General features: G+C 46.8%; 6 protein-coding genes across 6 annotated transcripts; 3 read left to right on the forward strand and 3 right to left on the reverse strand.

Annotated features, from left to right (window-relative positions):
• Positions 1–1,952: 1,952 nt before the first annotated feature.
• Positions 1,953–2,523, forward strand: AOL_s00007g495 (uncharacterized protein; the record flags this gene model as incomplete). The annotated part of the gene is made up of 2 exons (XM_011120396.1): positions 1,953–1,995; positions 2,060–2,523. 2 exons carry the CDS (start codon positions 1,953–1,955, stop codon positions 2,521–2,523), a joined length of 507 nt encoding a protein of 168 aa, XP_011118698.1.
• A 2,588-nt stretch (positions 2,524–5,111) lies between these two features.
• AOL_s00007g496 (uncharacterized protein) lies at positions 5,112–6,052 on the forward strand (the record flags this gene model as incomplete). The annotated part of the gene is made up of 2 exons (XM_011120397.1): positions 5,112–5,540; positions 5,615–6,052. The coding sequence occupies 2 exons, from the start codon at positions 5,112–5,114 to the stop codon at positions 6,050–6,052; spliced, it is 867 nt and encodes a 288-aa protein (XP_011118699.1).
• Positions 6,053–6,185: 133 nt separating this feature from the next.
• On the reverse strand, positions 6,186–7,257 carry AOL_s00007g497 (uncharacterized protein; the record flags this gene model as incomplete). Its single annotated transcript, XM_011120398.1, has 2 exons — positions 6,186–6,659; positions 6,721–7,257. The coding sequence occupies 2 exons, from the start codon at positions 7,255–7,257 to the stop codon at positions 6,186–6,188; spliced, it is 1,011 nt and encodes a 336-aa protein (XP_011118700.1).
• Positions 7,258–7,935: 678 nt separating this feature from the next.
• Positions 7,936–9,660, forward strand: AOL_s00007g498 (uncharacterized protein; the record flags this gene model as incomplete). Its single annotated transcript, XM_011120399.1, has 4 exons — positions 7,936–8,013; positions 8,089–8,795; positions 8,851–9,044; positions 9,104–9,660. The coding sequence occupies 4 exons, from the start codon at positions 7,936–7,938 to the stop codon at positions 9,658–9,660; spliced, it is 1,536 nt and encodes a 511-aa protein (XP_011118701.1).
• A 105-nt stretch (positions 9,661–9,765) lies between these two features.
• On the reverse strand, positions 9,766–10,726 carry AOL_s00007g499 (uncharacterized protein; the record flags this gene model as incomplete). The annotated part of the gene is made up of 2 exons (XM_011120400.1): positions 9,766–10,619; positions 10,684–10,726. The coding sequence occupies 2 exons, from the start codon at positions 10,724–10,726 to the stop codon at positions 9,766–9,768; spliced, it is 897 nt and encodes a 298-aa protein (XP_011118702.1).
• A 262-nt stretch (positions 10,727–10,988) lies between these two features.
• Positions 10,989–12,947, reverse strand: AOL_s00007g500 (uncharacterized protein; the record flags this gene model as incomplete). Its single annotated transcript, XM_011120401.1, has 2 exons — positions 10,989–12,593; positions 12,795–12,947. The coding sequence occupies 2 exons, from the start codon at positions 12,945–12,947 to the stop codon at positions 10,989–10,991; spliced, it is 1,758 nt and encodes a 585-aa protein (XP_011118703.1).
• Positions 12,948–13,022: the final 75 nt, after the last annotated feature.

Raw genomic sequence — 13,022 nt, forward strand, 5'->3', positions numbered from 1 at the left:
CGATCGAAGCCAAGCCAAGCAGTCCTTAGTCAAGATGAATTCATATGAATAAATTTCAACATTCCGGAGCACAAGCTACCAGGGTGCCTTGTACAGCCTAGAAACCTTCTCGAAACGAGCTCGAGCTTATGCAATTTGTCCCTTTCTATAATCTTCTTCTGCTGCCGGTTTACCGTCTTACTCAGGCCTGCAGCTGCTGAAGCTCTAGGTCCCCAGTAACTCTTCGATGCGGCATATAGTTGGGCTCTGATATAGCAAGATCGCTGGCATCCACAAAAATTGGCACGCGATACCCAGCTCATGCTTTTTCTTTGACGCAAAATTTAATGCGAAATGAGTGGCATTACAGCTGTCATGAGCGGTCAGGCTACAGCCGTCAGAAAACTTTCCCATTCAGTAATTTCTCCGATCTTGTCAACCCGCGCCCGTCTGTACCATGGCTTTCCTCCCGCCCGTCGTAATCTCGCCTGGTTTGTACACCGATACCACCCCAACCGCTATCATACTCCAAAAATTAGATAAAGCCAGGTGTTTGGGACGATCGCTTAGGCGGAGTAATCATAAACGGTTTTAGGGCTGCGTTCCGATGATTAGAGTGGCAACAAAAGCCCCGATTGTCCCTAAAATATAGCTTGTCCGAGTGGGTCTTTATACTATTAAAAAATTTTAAAACCGATGTTCTGTGTCAAAAGGGACAACCCGCCCAAAAAAAAAAGGGATCCCAAATGTGGGGATTTCTCGAATTGAATAAGCACAGATGGTAGTCTGGATGATGACCATGTGCACGCATGAAGTAGTATGCAAAAAAAATTGGAGTAGCACAGGAAGGGTAAAAACGTGTGCATGGTCTGGCCTGTTCCTGACTCTCGGTGACGTTCCTGACGCTTGATTGGGTGCCAAGTACCAACTAACCTGTCGAACACCCATACTAAGACGAAAACGAGGAATGCGATGCGATGGATGATTAATGTGATGGCAGTGTTTTACCAGCGTATCGTCTACGAGGGACAAGTTGACTAAACATGGATTAGCCTTGTCTGACACAAGCTTTTCGAAACGTACGACCGAATATGGTATCTCTCTGGACAGATGCAAGCGATCCCATGGATCACACCGTTGGACAGGAGCAGTTCTTTCAGTTGGGTCCATCTGAAACCATACTGTCTCTTCGATGCTGGTTTACGTAGGCTGCATGCACATTTGTATGCATGATATCGAGAGACCCGTCGGCCAATTGGAGGAACCTAGCTATTTAGTAAGTTGTGGACCGATAAGCACAATGGCGGAGCTAAGCAGACAATGCAAGGAAGCCGAATCAAATCGAAGCTTGCGACGATAAGGCCGGTCACCGGATCACAGATACTGTGTATGGCCGTGACCAGTGCGGTGTGGACCAGGCCATCCATGGTCAGTAGCAATTTTATTCTCCCGGACATGGAGCCATTGATATCATAGGCCCACAAATTTCTTTTCTTCCCGAACGATCGAAAAAGTAAAGCTCCGACTTCTTTTTTTCCAGAAGTTCCAGCTTCACGTTAGCTTTCCCTCTTTCTTTTTTTTTCTCCTTCTTTCTTTGCTTCTGTACTGGCCCGGGGGGCGGCGCGAAATGAGCGGAAGGAACAGTACCGTACTGCCCTGAGTCAAAAGTCCAAAGTTAAATCCCCTGGTGGTGGTTGTGGTTGTGGTGGTGCTTGCCTTGCCTTTGCCAGACTCCGATCACCCACGGCCGCAATATAAAGCTCCTAGCTTTTCGCTCCCTTTTTCCCTCCCATCGATCCCATATCCTCACTACCCACCCACCACTAGACCAATATATAATACATCCAGCTTCACAGCCATAAGTGCGACTTTTGTATAACTATCACCACCTCTCCATATAAACTCCAAAGTAGAGATATAAAATTTACAAACTCATTCCAACATAAAGTTACAACACAATTGAAACGACAACTATGACTAACATGGAAGAAGAAACCTTTACCTGCTTTTTCTACGGTAAATATTAGAACTCTCCTTCATATGCATGAAATTTTGGAATATTTGTATTAATAGATCGTAGGAACACTCATGGCCTTCCCAATCCTTAGCCGGGTTATCTATGGTACTCAGCACCCGGATCCATGGCAGCGGGACCGCTTGCGTATCCGTCCAGCAATTTTGCACGACCATTGTCGCCACCGCGTCAAGAATGTAGATTACCCCGGTGTAGTTGCCCAAACTGGCAGTTCCGTCCGTGGTACAGTCGTTGAGGGTCTTTCCAAAATGGATATTGATCGCCTGGACGCATTTGAGGGTCATGAGTATGAGAGAAGACAGGTCAAAGTTTCACTTTTGGCCGATGAGAGAGCCTTAGATATCAGTCACTCCGGAAGGGAGACTGGTGAGACTTTTATGGCAGGAACTTACATTTGGACGGAAGGCACTCAATACCTTGAGGATGCTGAATGGGATTTTGACCATTTTGTCAAGCAGAAGTTGAGAAACTGGGTTGGGGATGCAAAGAATTTTGAGTTTCAAGGTTAGTTTCCTTATTATCACATAGTCCGTTCTGCCATGGGGGGGCATAAGCAAGAACAGACAATCTTGTTGTTTTGTCTCGATTGATATTTTGCGACTTCCTTTTGTCATTTTTGAAGTTATGAAGTCCCTTTTTTATGCTTTACTGCCTTGTTACGCGATCTTGTATTTGCGAGCAACAGTGTTATAAAAATGCATGCATCTTCAAGAATTCCAAGAGGGGCAAAAACTTTCGAGAGAAACTTTTGCTTCCCTAGATCTCGGCCCTCAACAATAGAGAATTACGGCTCACTTCTCAGGTTTCTTACAGAGTTTGGTACGGCCGACCCAATGGGTGGTCGTTGGTGGGCACGACCAGATGAGGTAGATGCAGCCGCTGGATCCACTGCCGCTACCACGGGGTCAGATCCACCAAAAAATCTCGAAGAGTGAGGCTATTTATGCTGTCCATATGAAGGTTACGTTATGGCCCGCCGAAGGACGCATATCTGCCGCATCACCCGACGAATTCCTACTGGATCCCGGACCCCGAATGTTATCAATCCGCAAATTTTTTCTTCGTTCATGACAAGATATCCTCCGTTTTACGGGCCATTATGATCAGGTGTTCTTCGGGCTCTCATTTTCTTTCCGGTATGGCATTTTCACAACAAGGATAGATTTGGCAATCGCATAGTTCTTAGGTAGTTTCGGGTTTTCTTTGGTTTTTTTTCTTTCTTCCTCGGATTCGTTATCCTTATTCCCTTCGCTGCATATTCTGGTGGAATATATTTCCATAGTCGCGGCCCCGGTTTAGTATAGACATCACTGTTTTCCAATCTTGTTTCAGATGCATTTCGTCCTGCTTTTTCCGTAGCCTGTTGCTCTTCAATACCAAATAGACCACTATATATCTTTCTAGCTAGTTCAGTCCCCTTGCATGCGTCTCGATCCCCGGCTTTGATTTTCCATTTTCAGTTGTTTTTTTGTATTCTAGAAGCATTGAATTTATAAATTTAACTGCATGCGACGTAGCCCAGTATGTTTGAGTGCCTCAATCGCTTCTCTATACTCCATTGGGTGCCCGCCTGTTCGACTATATCAAGCCAATTGCTGCTGTCGCGCGAATCCAAACGGGCACTATAAATTTACCGTGCCATGATAACCTAACATGCATCCGTCAAGCTAATATTATAATTCACTAAAGATCGGACGAAATTTATGCTGGGTTCCGCCGTAATTCAATCTTGATTAATTGGATACTATACTTAACTAGAGCCAACCTAGGTTTCAATTTCTGGTCAAGTGACATTGGACTTGACAGAAGTAGCACGCGGAACAAACCGAAGTTGCCGGACCGCCAATGATACTTACTTCCTTACTTAGCTACGACGGTTTTAAACTACATCGTACCATCCTTACAATGCCACAACGTCATAACAACCAGGTTGTTCTTCGTATTATATTAGCCTAGCTAGTCGGACTCTTCCGAGCGCGAGCTCAGGGTGACAAGTGACCATATCATATCATATCATATCATCATATCATACCGTCTGAAAAAACCTCCTGTCCATTCAATGAACTCCAACGAATGAAAGCGCAAACAGGCTGAATCTCGAGACCACTGCATAACTCCCTCGGCCTTCCTATTTCTATATCTTTTAGCAAATAAGTTGCTAAGCTTGGTGTTTGGGGGCTGAAAAGAGAGCTCGACTTCGAAGCCTGAACTGACATGTTTCTCGGGTATTTCTGCTTCGCGGTGTGGACCTATCGGGGCTTCACCCAGCCGACTAGCCTACCCAGCTAGCGCCAGCTCGCAGCTGCCTTACAAGGTGCTTAACACTTAACATAGACTCGGGGGGCCGGCGCCCACGACATGAGTCGGACTTATGCTCACCGGCGGCATCGGGATTTGGTAAGATCGCGGTCAGCGAAGTGACATTGCTTCTGAAAATTTAAAAGATAAAATCAAATATATTAGACATTTAAATTGGTCGAAAGTCTTCGAATAGGACAGTGTTAACGTTTAAATAAGTGAGTATTATAGGTACCTATATTTACTTAAGTATGAACAACATTGATTTTAAATACCAATTGTGTATTAATTTATATTATATGCGGCCTCAAATGGTTTTTTTATTTACTTATAAAATTTGACTGGTATGTATATAGATAAAAATCTATACGTGATACCCTGCCCTGGAAGCATTCTAGAATTCTATAAAATCGGACGCCGGAACTATAGGATCGGGTTTGGGATAGGTCCGGTTGCCGCTTGTCTCGTACCTCGTACCTCCATACGGTTACAGGACGGATATCTTGCATGATATCGATATCTCTTGTTTACCCTGCGAACACACCTATGTACGGTTAAATCTTGCAGGCCGGCTCGTAACTGGCAGATATATCATGTTGAATAGTAATAGTAATTACCAGTACCACGATGTAGAAGAAAAAGCGAACGGTGCCCCAACCGGCCATAGTATACTTACTTGCCATGCATGGCGCAGCTGTTGTGGTTTTGGTGTTGCTTAAGGCCACCCTGACTGGACCTGCCCTGCACCACTCTGCCCATTCAACCCACCCACCCACCGTCAATTGCAAGCCAAAGCATCATGACCGCGCGCTCCAAACCCACACTTCTTCTCGCCACCTCCACATCCGACTCCGACCCTGAGGATGACTTCTCATCCCTTCCGTTCCCACAGCCTCTTCCCCGATCTGCCTTCATAACCACTGATTTCTCTGCATCAAGCTACCTTGCAAGCTTACACCGGCACCAAACACTCGAAGACCTTCGCGCTGAGCTACGAACAAGGTCGAAAGATCTGGAACGGGAGCTTGTAGAGCTTGTAAATCGCGATTATGCCGACTTTGTAGGTTTGGGAAGTAGCCTGAGGGGTGGTGAGGGTAAAGTTAACGACCTGAAGCTTGGAGTAATGGGCTTTGCAAGGGAGATTGAGGGCGTTAAAGAGAAGGTTGTGAAGGTTTCAAATGAGATGGAGAAAGATATGGTGGTTAAGAAAGAGATCGCGAGAAAAAAGGTCGGGTTCCTACTTCTAATAATCCGACTAAATTGAATACTTGGCGCCGAATACTGTAGCTAACATCGCCACAGGCTCTTGCTCGAAATCTATTAACCTTTGACTCCCGTCTCTCACAACTCGAATCTCTTCTACTATTAAAAGGCCAGCATGAAGCCGATGATCATATTCTAACCTTAGATCTTGATGAAACCTCAAACTCCTCACTTACTTCCTTACCACGGCTGCAGAAGCTAGTCACGTCATATTTGTACCTCAAACATGTGCTCTCGAAGGTCCCCCCCACTCATCCGTTTGTAAAGGCGCAAGGGAAAAGACTGAGACAAGCGAAGCAGACGCTCTCAGATGATCTCTCGAGAGCATTGAAGGAATGCAGAGCGGAACTGAAAGGCGAAGAGCAAGGCGAAGATGAGAGGAAGGAGCTCGAGGGTCGATTAGTAGAGATACTAAAGCTCTGGAGCGAAGTAGGAGAGGCAAGGGACGCTGTCAAGTCATTAAAGGGGAGAAAGTGAACATCCTTTATGCTTTATGAACCTTCAGCTGATATTTGATGGAAGCGGATCCATTTTTCTGTAATATGTACAATCTCTGATACCCAAGATAATATAGACACTATATAGCATGTAATGATACAAAACGGCATCTCTACAAAGTTGCTGCCGCTGGCGCCTCTTCTGCAGCCGCTGCCCCTTCAACTACCTCTGGCGTGATTTCAAGGTCCTCTTCCCGTCCAATATTCCTGAACTCACCGCTTAAGCTGAATGCAGGACTGTGTGTACTACTCAAAACAACTTCGTTGATCCTCTTGTCGAAGTCTTCAATCCTGGCCAAATCCTTGGCCAATTGATCCATAAACACCTTGATATTATCTCTCAATTCGTCAGGTGAAAACCCTAGCTGCCCGATCGCAATTCTAACGACACCCTGACGTTCACGGTAATCAGACGCACCAATCATGGCGGAAATGATGGCCGCTGGGTTGGTGACTACTGTACCAGTACGAGGTGAAGGCATCATACCTCTGGGACCCAAGACACGGCCCAAGCCGGTTTTTTGAAATTCCTGGAAGACATCACTGGCGCAGATAACACGATCGAAGTTGATTACTCCTTCCTTGATCTAATTCGTTGTTGGATCATAATCAGCACATGGTAGATAAATTAGAACCAGTAAATCCTACCTGCTCCCAGACATCCTTTGTTCCTACGACCACTGCACCCGCCTCTCTGGCAGCGTCGGCCTTCTTTCCGTCTGCAAAGACACAGATCCTGATATCCGTATTTACTGCCTTTGGCAGCTGTATTCTACTCTTGACTGCGGGTCCGTTTTTCTGAGTATATATCTTCACTGCAAGATCATATTTCGCCTGTCGCACGTCATTTCCGACTTCAAAGGCGCGAATATAACGCATGACATCGGTGAGCGCGTATTTTGGAAGCTCGGCATGGTTCCAGATTTTGAAATGGGTTTTCGGCTTCTTCTTCTTGACCTGCTTAAGTTTCGAAGACTTGAGTTTGGCGCGGTTGACGGCGCCACCACCGGCTGGGAGGGAAGATGTCGTCGAAAAAGCAGAAGTAGCTATCAATGATGGAACGGTCGATATTGCAGGGAGCAACCGGTGGATATCAGAGGTCGGTCGAAGGAGACGTGGGGCCCCGCCGACGAGTGTAGAGGGCCTTGTGAGGCAAGCGCGGCATATCGATATTGAGGATGCCATTGTGAAGGAATTGCGGCCAATTGACCGCCTGCAGACTGATGTTCGCTCTATTCACTAGTTGGTGTATTTGACAGACTATAAGTTGTGCATTTTCGGGATGATGGTGGCCGGTGGGTCGTATGTGGTTTTACGCAATGAGGATGTTGTGGCTGTGTTGATTTTGAGGTTGAGATTTTTCTTAAATTCGGCTGGTAGCACCGTTGAGCCTCATATGTGGCTAGTGCGCAACATCCTCATAGAATCCACACGAATATTTCTAACTTCAGAGCTTGAGTCTGATCCTAACCTAGCTGTTTAGATAAATATATGATCCTGCCGTCTATATGGGCTTAAAATCTGGTCTTTTGATAAGAAGCCGGCTGTGCTCCCCAATGAATATCATACTAACTCAAGAGTGACTGTTGCTCGATGTTGGGTTTTCTGCGTTGCCTGGTTCAGCGATGATCCCAAAGTAGCAATAATATTTCGACAAACGCAACCGCAACACAACCCGCCACGGTTGCTGCACAGTATCCAGTCTGCGACAGCTTGCCACTACTGAGCCACTACAACTTCATCTTGATCACTCGTTACCGGCTCATAGCTCAGCTCTTTTATTCATACGACCGCCAACCCACCTCCTCGATTCCATATCCTTCTGCTGCTTAGCCCATATACTGAAGACGAAACTCTCCCGCCATGGTTCTCGCCGATTTAGGGCGGCGGATCAATTCCGCCGTTCAGGACCTCACACGCTCAAATCTAGTCGATGAGAAGGTTAGGACTCTGTCGAATTTATTACATCATGCCTTCCAAGCCAATCCTAACTTTAATCTTCACCGTGTTACTTAGGCTTTCGATAGCATGATCAAAGAGATTGGCAACGCCCTCGTCGAAGCTGATGTCAACGTGAAACTCGTCGCCAACCTACGTAAATCCATCCGACAAACCGTAAACTTCAAAGATCTCGGCCAGGGCGTCAACAAGAAGAGGATAATCCAAAAAGCGGTCTTCGATGAATTATGTAGACTGGTGGACTCGCATTCGGAACCTTACAAGCCGAAGAAAGGAAAGACGAATGTTATCATGTTTGTGGGGTTACAAGGTTCCGGAAAGACGACGACATGTACAAAACTGGCAAGATGGTATAATGCACGAGGGTTTAAGGCTTGCTTAGTGTGTGCCGATACGTTCAGAGCCGGTGCCTTTGATCAGCTGAAACAGAATGCAACCAAGGCCAAAGTACCATATTACGGATCGTACACAGAGACAGATCCTGTAAAAGTGGCGAAGGCTGGTGTGGACAAGTTCAAGAAAGAGCGATTCGAGATTATCATAGTAGATACTTCTGGAAGACATCGCCAAGAAACAGAACTGTTCGCGGAAATGGTGCAGATACAAGAGGCTGTGAGACCGGATCAAACTATCATGGTGCTGGACGCGAGTATTGGACAGCAGGCAGAGGCACAGAGTAAGGCGTTCAAAGAGAGTGCAGATTTCGGAGCCATCGTTATTACAAAAACGGATGGTAACGCCGCAGGTGGTGGTGCTATATCTGCGTGAGTACTTGCAGATGCTGCCAAAATAATATCACCAATGCTAATCGTAGTACAGCGTCGCTGCAACAAAAACACCGATTGTATTCATTGGTACCGGTGAGCATATACTAGACATGGAAAAGTTCGAGCCCCAGAGGTATATCTCGAAATTGCTAGGCATGGGTGATATGCAAGGCTTGGTAGAACATGTTCAGTCGTTAAAATTGGATCAAAAAGATACAATGAAGCATATTGCTGAGGGTCTATTCAGTATGCCTTCCATTTCCCCTTTCTTCAAATATCGCACTATACTAATCAACTTGAAACAGCCGTACGTGATCTCCGAGATCAATTAAACAATATCATGAAAATGGGCCCGCTCTCAAAAATGGCAGGCATGATCCCCGGTTTATCAAACCTGATGGGCGATGTTGGAGACGAGGAAGGAAGCATGAAATTGAAGCGGATGATGTACATCATGGACAGCATGACAACAAAAGAGCTGGATTCGGACGGGAAGGTGTTTGTGCAGCAACCTGAACGCATGACGAGAATCGCGCGTGGATCTGGTACATCGGTCAGAGAAGTAGAGGATGTTTTAACACAGCACAAGATGATGGCACAGATGGCAAAGAAGATGAAGGGGGGCATGAAGGCAATGCAACAAGGAGGCATGGGAAGAGGAGCACCGAATCCTCAGCAACTCGCTGCGATGCAAAAGAGGATGCAAGCTATGGGAGCCGGTGGGGCGGGGCCGGGGGGTATGGATATGGCATCTATGATGCGGGCACTAGGTGGTGGTGCCGGAGGTGCCGGAGGCATGGATATGAACAAGATGATGTCACAAATGGCATCGATGTTCGGAGGCGGTGGGCCTCGACGTTAGTTTACTTCTATGTAGCGGCATAATTGATACCACAGTACCATAATAGAGCCAATGTGCTCTACAGGCTAGCATTTATCTCTACAGATTTAGGTACCCCATGGAGTTTCAAGACTCGATATTCGCAACCACGCCATCTGCAGTCTCCCCTTTCTCCACCACCCCTGCCTCTTTTAGTATTTCAATCACATTCTCCACCATTCCTAAATCTACCTTTCTCACATCGTCTACAAACTTCACACCCTTCCTCCACTCCCTCGCATCTTCGTCGCTGTACTCCAAATTACTTGTAATCCACTTGGTACTTTCCTCCACATTCTCCCTGAAATGCGCAATCCCTCTATTCACTCCATCCAAAAACGCGCTTAACCTAGCATCGTTGACTTGTAGCAGAGAGTCGTGTGCGGTAATTAACCAAGACGGCCAAGGTGTATAAATCTCTCCAATCCGCTTGATCTCTTCAGAATCATAAAACTTCTTTGATGTAAAATGTTCCCACATGAAGACATCAGCCGTCCCATCGTTAACCGCATCCCTCAAATTCTTAAAATTATCCAAAACCACAAAGTCAAACGGTTCCTTTTGTCCGGTAGGCGGGATCCAGCCTTTTTGTCTAGCAAGAACAAAGCTCATTATGTAACTCCCGCTGCCAATTCGACTGACACCGACTTTTCCACCGTCCTTTAGACCTTCTACTGTTGTATCCCGGGATGCGCCGGCGGATATCGCCCAACAGAGTGGTGAATCGACATATTGTCCGATAACTTTGTACCAATCTGCTTTCATTGATCCCTTAATCCCTGCGATCCAACCTTCCGTTAGACCGATCGCTACGTCGATGTCGTGAGATCTGAGGGATTGGATCATATGGCCGGTCCCCGATGGGAACGGGTGGAAAGTCACATTGAGATCTTGATAATATGAATGGATTTGTGCAAGGTGAAGCGGTGTTGAGAAGTGCTCTGTAGCAAAATAAAAGTTAATGTCATTGATGCGCTGAAAATGGAAATGATTGGTTTAATTTACCAGGGACGTAGCCCACGCGAAGAGGTTCTGATGATGATACCATGTTGAATTGAAAATGGGAAAGTTTTAATATTTCTATGCGACTAGTTATAGGTAAATTTCGGAATAGGAACTACAAGTAGGATCGAAACTATCTCGCAGCGCAAAGGTGGGATATTGGTTGGTTTTAAGATGGAGGGGCATTTCTTAGCGCTTTTTAGCTCGGATAATAGCTGCCGAAAACAGAATCGCCCAGAAAGAAAACATATCGCTAATATGTGAACCATGCATGCATAAGTATATACAGTGAGATTTCAATTTACAAACTACCACCCCCCGCCTCTGTTGTTCCACCCTCCACGACCTTGATAGCCTCCGCGGCCATACTGCTGGTTACCATATCCATGATTCCCGCCTGGTGGGGGCGGGGGCGGGGGTTGATTGTTATACATGTTCCCCTGTCCCTGGTTGCCCCATTGGTTAAAGTTATTTTGCGTTCCCGGGGCCGGCATCTTGTTGAGCTGCATATTCATACCCCAGGGTTGCGGGGCCATAGGTTGAGGCATAGCCGACTGAAAGAACTGTGCCATCTCTGGTGGCATAGGCATTGCGACCGGGAATTGTTGATTGAAAGGGAACTGTGGCGGGACATTCATCGCTTGCTCAAAATGTGGCTGTTGTATTGGCTGTGGGGGGTGTGGGGGATGTGGGGGTGGAGGCGGGGGAGGCAGTTGATGTTTTTCTTTCGTAGGAACCGTGTTTTCAAGCTTGGGCGAATAAGGTAGGGAAGAACCAGAAGAGTTTAGTCTTCGCCTTGTGTGAGATCGGGAGCGGCTTCGGGAGCGGGTGTACGAGCGTGAGTAACTTCTTCTCCGTCTTCTTGACGACCGGTAGCGAGATCTCGACCTCGACCTTGATCTCGAGCGGGTTTGATACCTGCTACGGCTTCCGCTTTCGCTTCTGCTGTGCCCATCCCTGCTCCTACTCCTGCTTCGGCTGTCGTTTCTGCTCCTAGACCTGCTTCTGGTCCGGCTCAAACTTCTGCTATAGCTTCTATCCCTCCCACGTTCCCTCGAGCCATCTTTCTGTTTCCCAAGCTCCCCCTTCTGTCTCTTCGTCATCTGAATTGCAAAACCCCGTGACCAGCCGTAATATCCTTCCTCCTTATTTCTCGCATCCATAGGGTCGTCCAAGAAATCTTCGTCTTGTGTATCCGACGGCTTGATGATATCCATCCCCAATTCATCAACGTCTGAGAGCACTCTCATATCTCCACCGTACCACATTTTATCGACGCTCTTGATAAATACATCCATTGCTTCTGATAGCTGTTTCGACGGAGGTCCAGATTTCATCGCGATCGGCTTTACTGAGCGGGTGCTGATCGGTGTTGGCGAGTTCGGGCGCATCAACGGTAGCATAGTAGTCGCTGGAAGATCATGGTACGGGGCTGTCGGGTCTCCGTGTAATGCCGGCAGCAAAACCTGTTGTTCCTTTGACTTGACATCCTTGCTATCTGAAATTGCTTCTTGAGGTTCTGTCGATTCTAGGAATGACTTGCCGATTTCATCTTTCCAGCTCGATATCTTATCCTCGGGGAAATAACCTTTCGTTGACCATATTGACAAGAGATTCTCCAACCGCGCTCGCTGCTTTTTTCTGGTCGGGTCCTGAGCAAGTCCGAAGAGATCCTTCAGGAACTGTTCGACGCCCTTTCCGAACGGCACCGAGGGACTTGAGTAGAATGTTGTATGGTGAATAGTATCATTTAGCAGGTACAGGATGTATAGCCGCCGTCTTCGACTGCTAGGTGTCATTCCATCGGCGGACTGTGACTTCAACGAGGACGATAGGGCGACCAGATATTTTCCAAATGCCGTGACTCTATGGCTCGACTGAACCAAGTGTTCTAGAAGCCAGTGCTTGCAGGTCTATTCATATATGTATCCAAAAAAAGATCCATCAATATAAGTAAACAGCTTTTCCAATTTATAGATAGAATCTGTAATTTTGAATGGGTCCCATATTGGAGCCGTCCAGGAAGCAGAAGGAGGAGGGGTTTTGACGGCCATTCGGGAGTAGGATAGAAAGATTGCATCCACGAAAGACTGAGTTCACGTTTGAAACGGTACCTTGATATTCTCGGGCGTGCAAATGGTGAGGCATTTGTCAAGGAGGCTGTGGAGACGCGCGATCTCATCGCCAGGAATGGGAGTAGGGTCTGCGCGTAGAAGAGAGGCGGACAAAGCCGCCTTCGCGATCGCAGTGCCATGACTAGCTGCCATGTCGGAAGTTTGGGCGATGTGCCTGATCGATGGGATTATCGTCGCTGATATTGGGTAGTTTGATGGAGTCGTGCA

The sequence above is a fragment of the Orbilia oligospora genome (assembly GCF_000225545.1).
Source record: "Orbilia oligospora ATCC 24927 unplaced genomic scaffold scaffold00007, whole genome shotgun sequence".
In the NCBI taxonomy this organism is placed as follows: Eukaryota; Fungi; Ascomycota; class Orbiliomycetes; order Orbiliales; family Orbiliaceae; genus Orbilia; species Orbilia oligospora.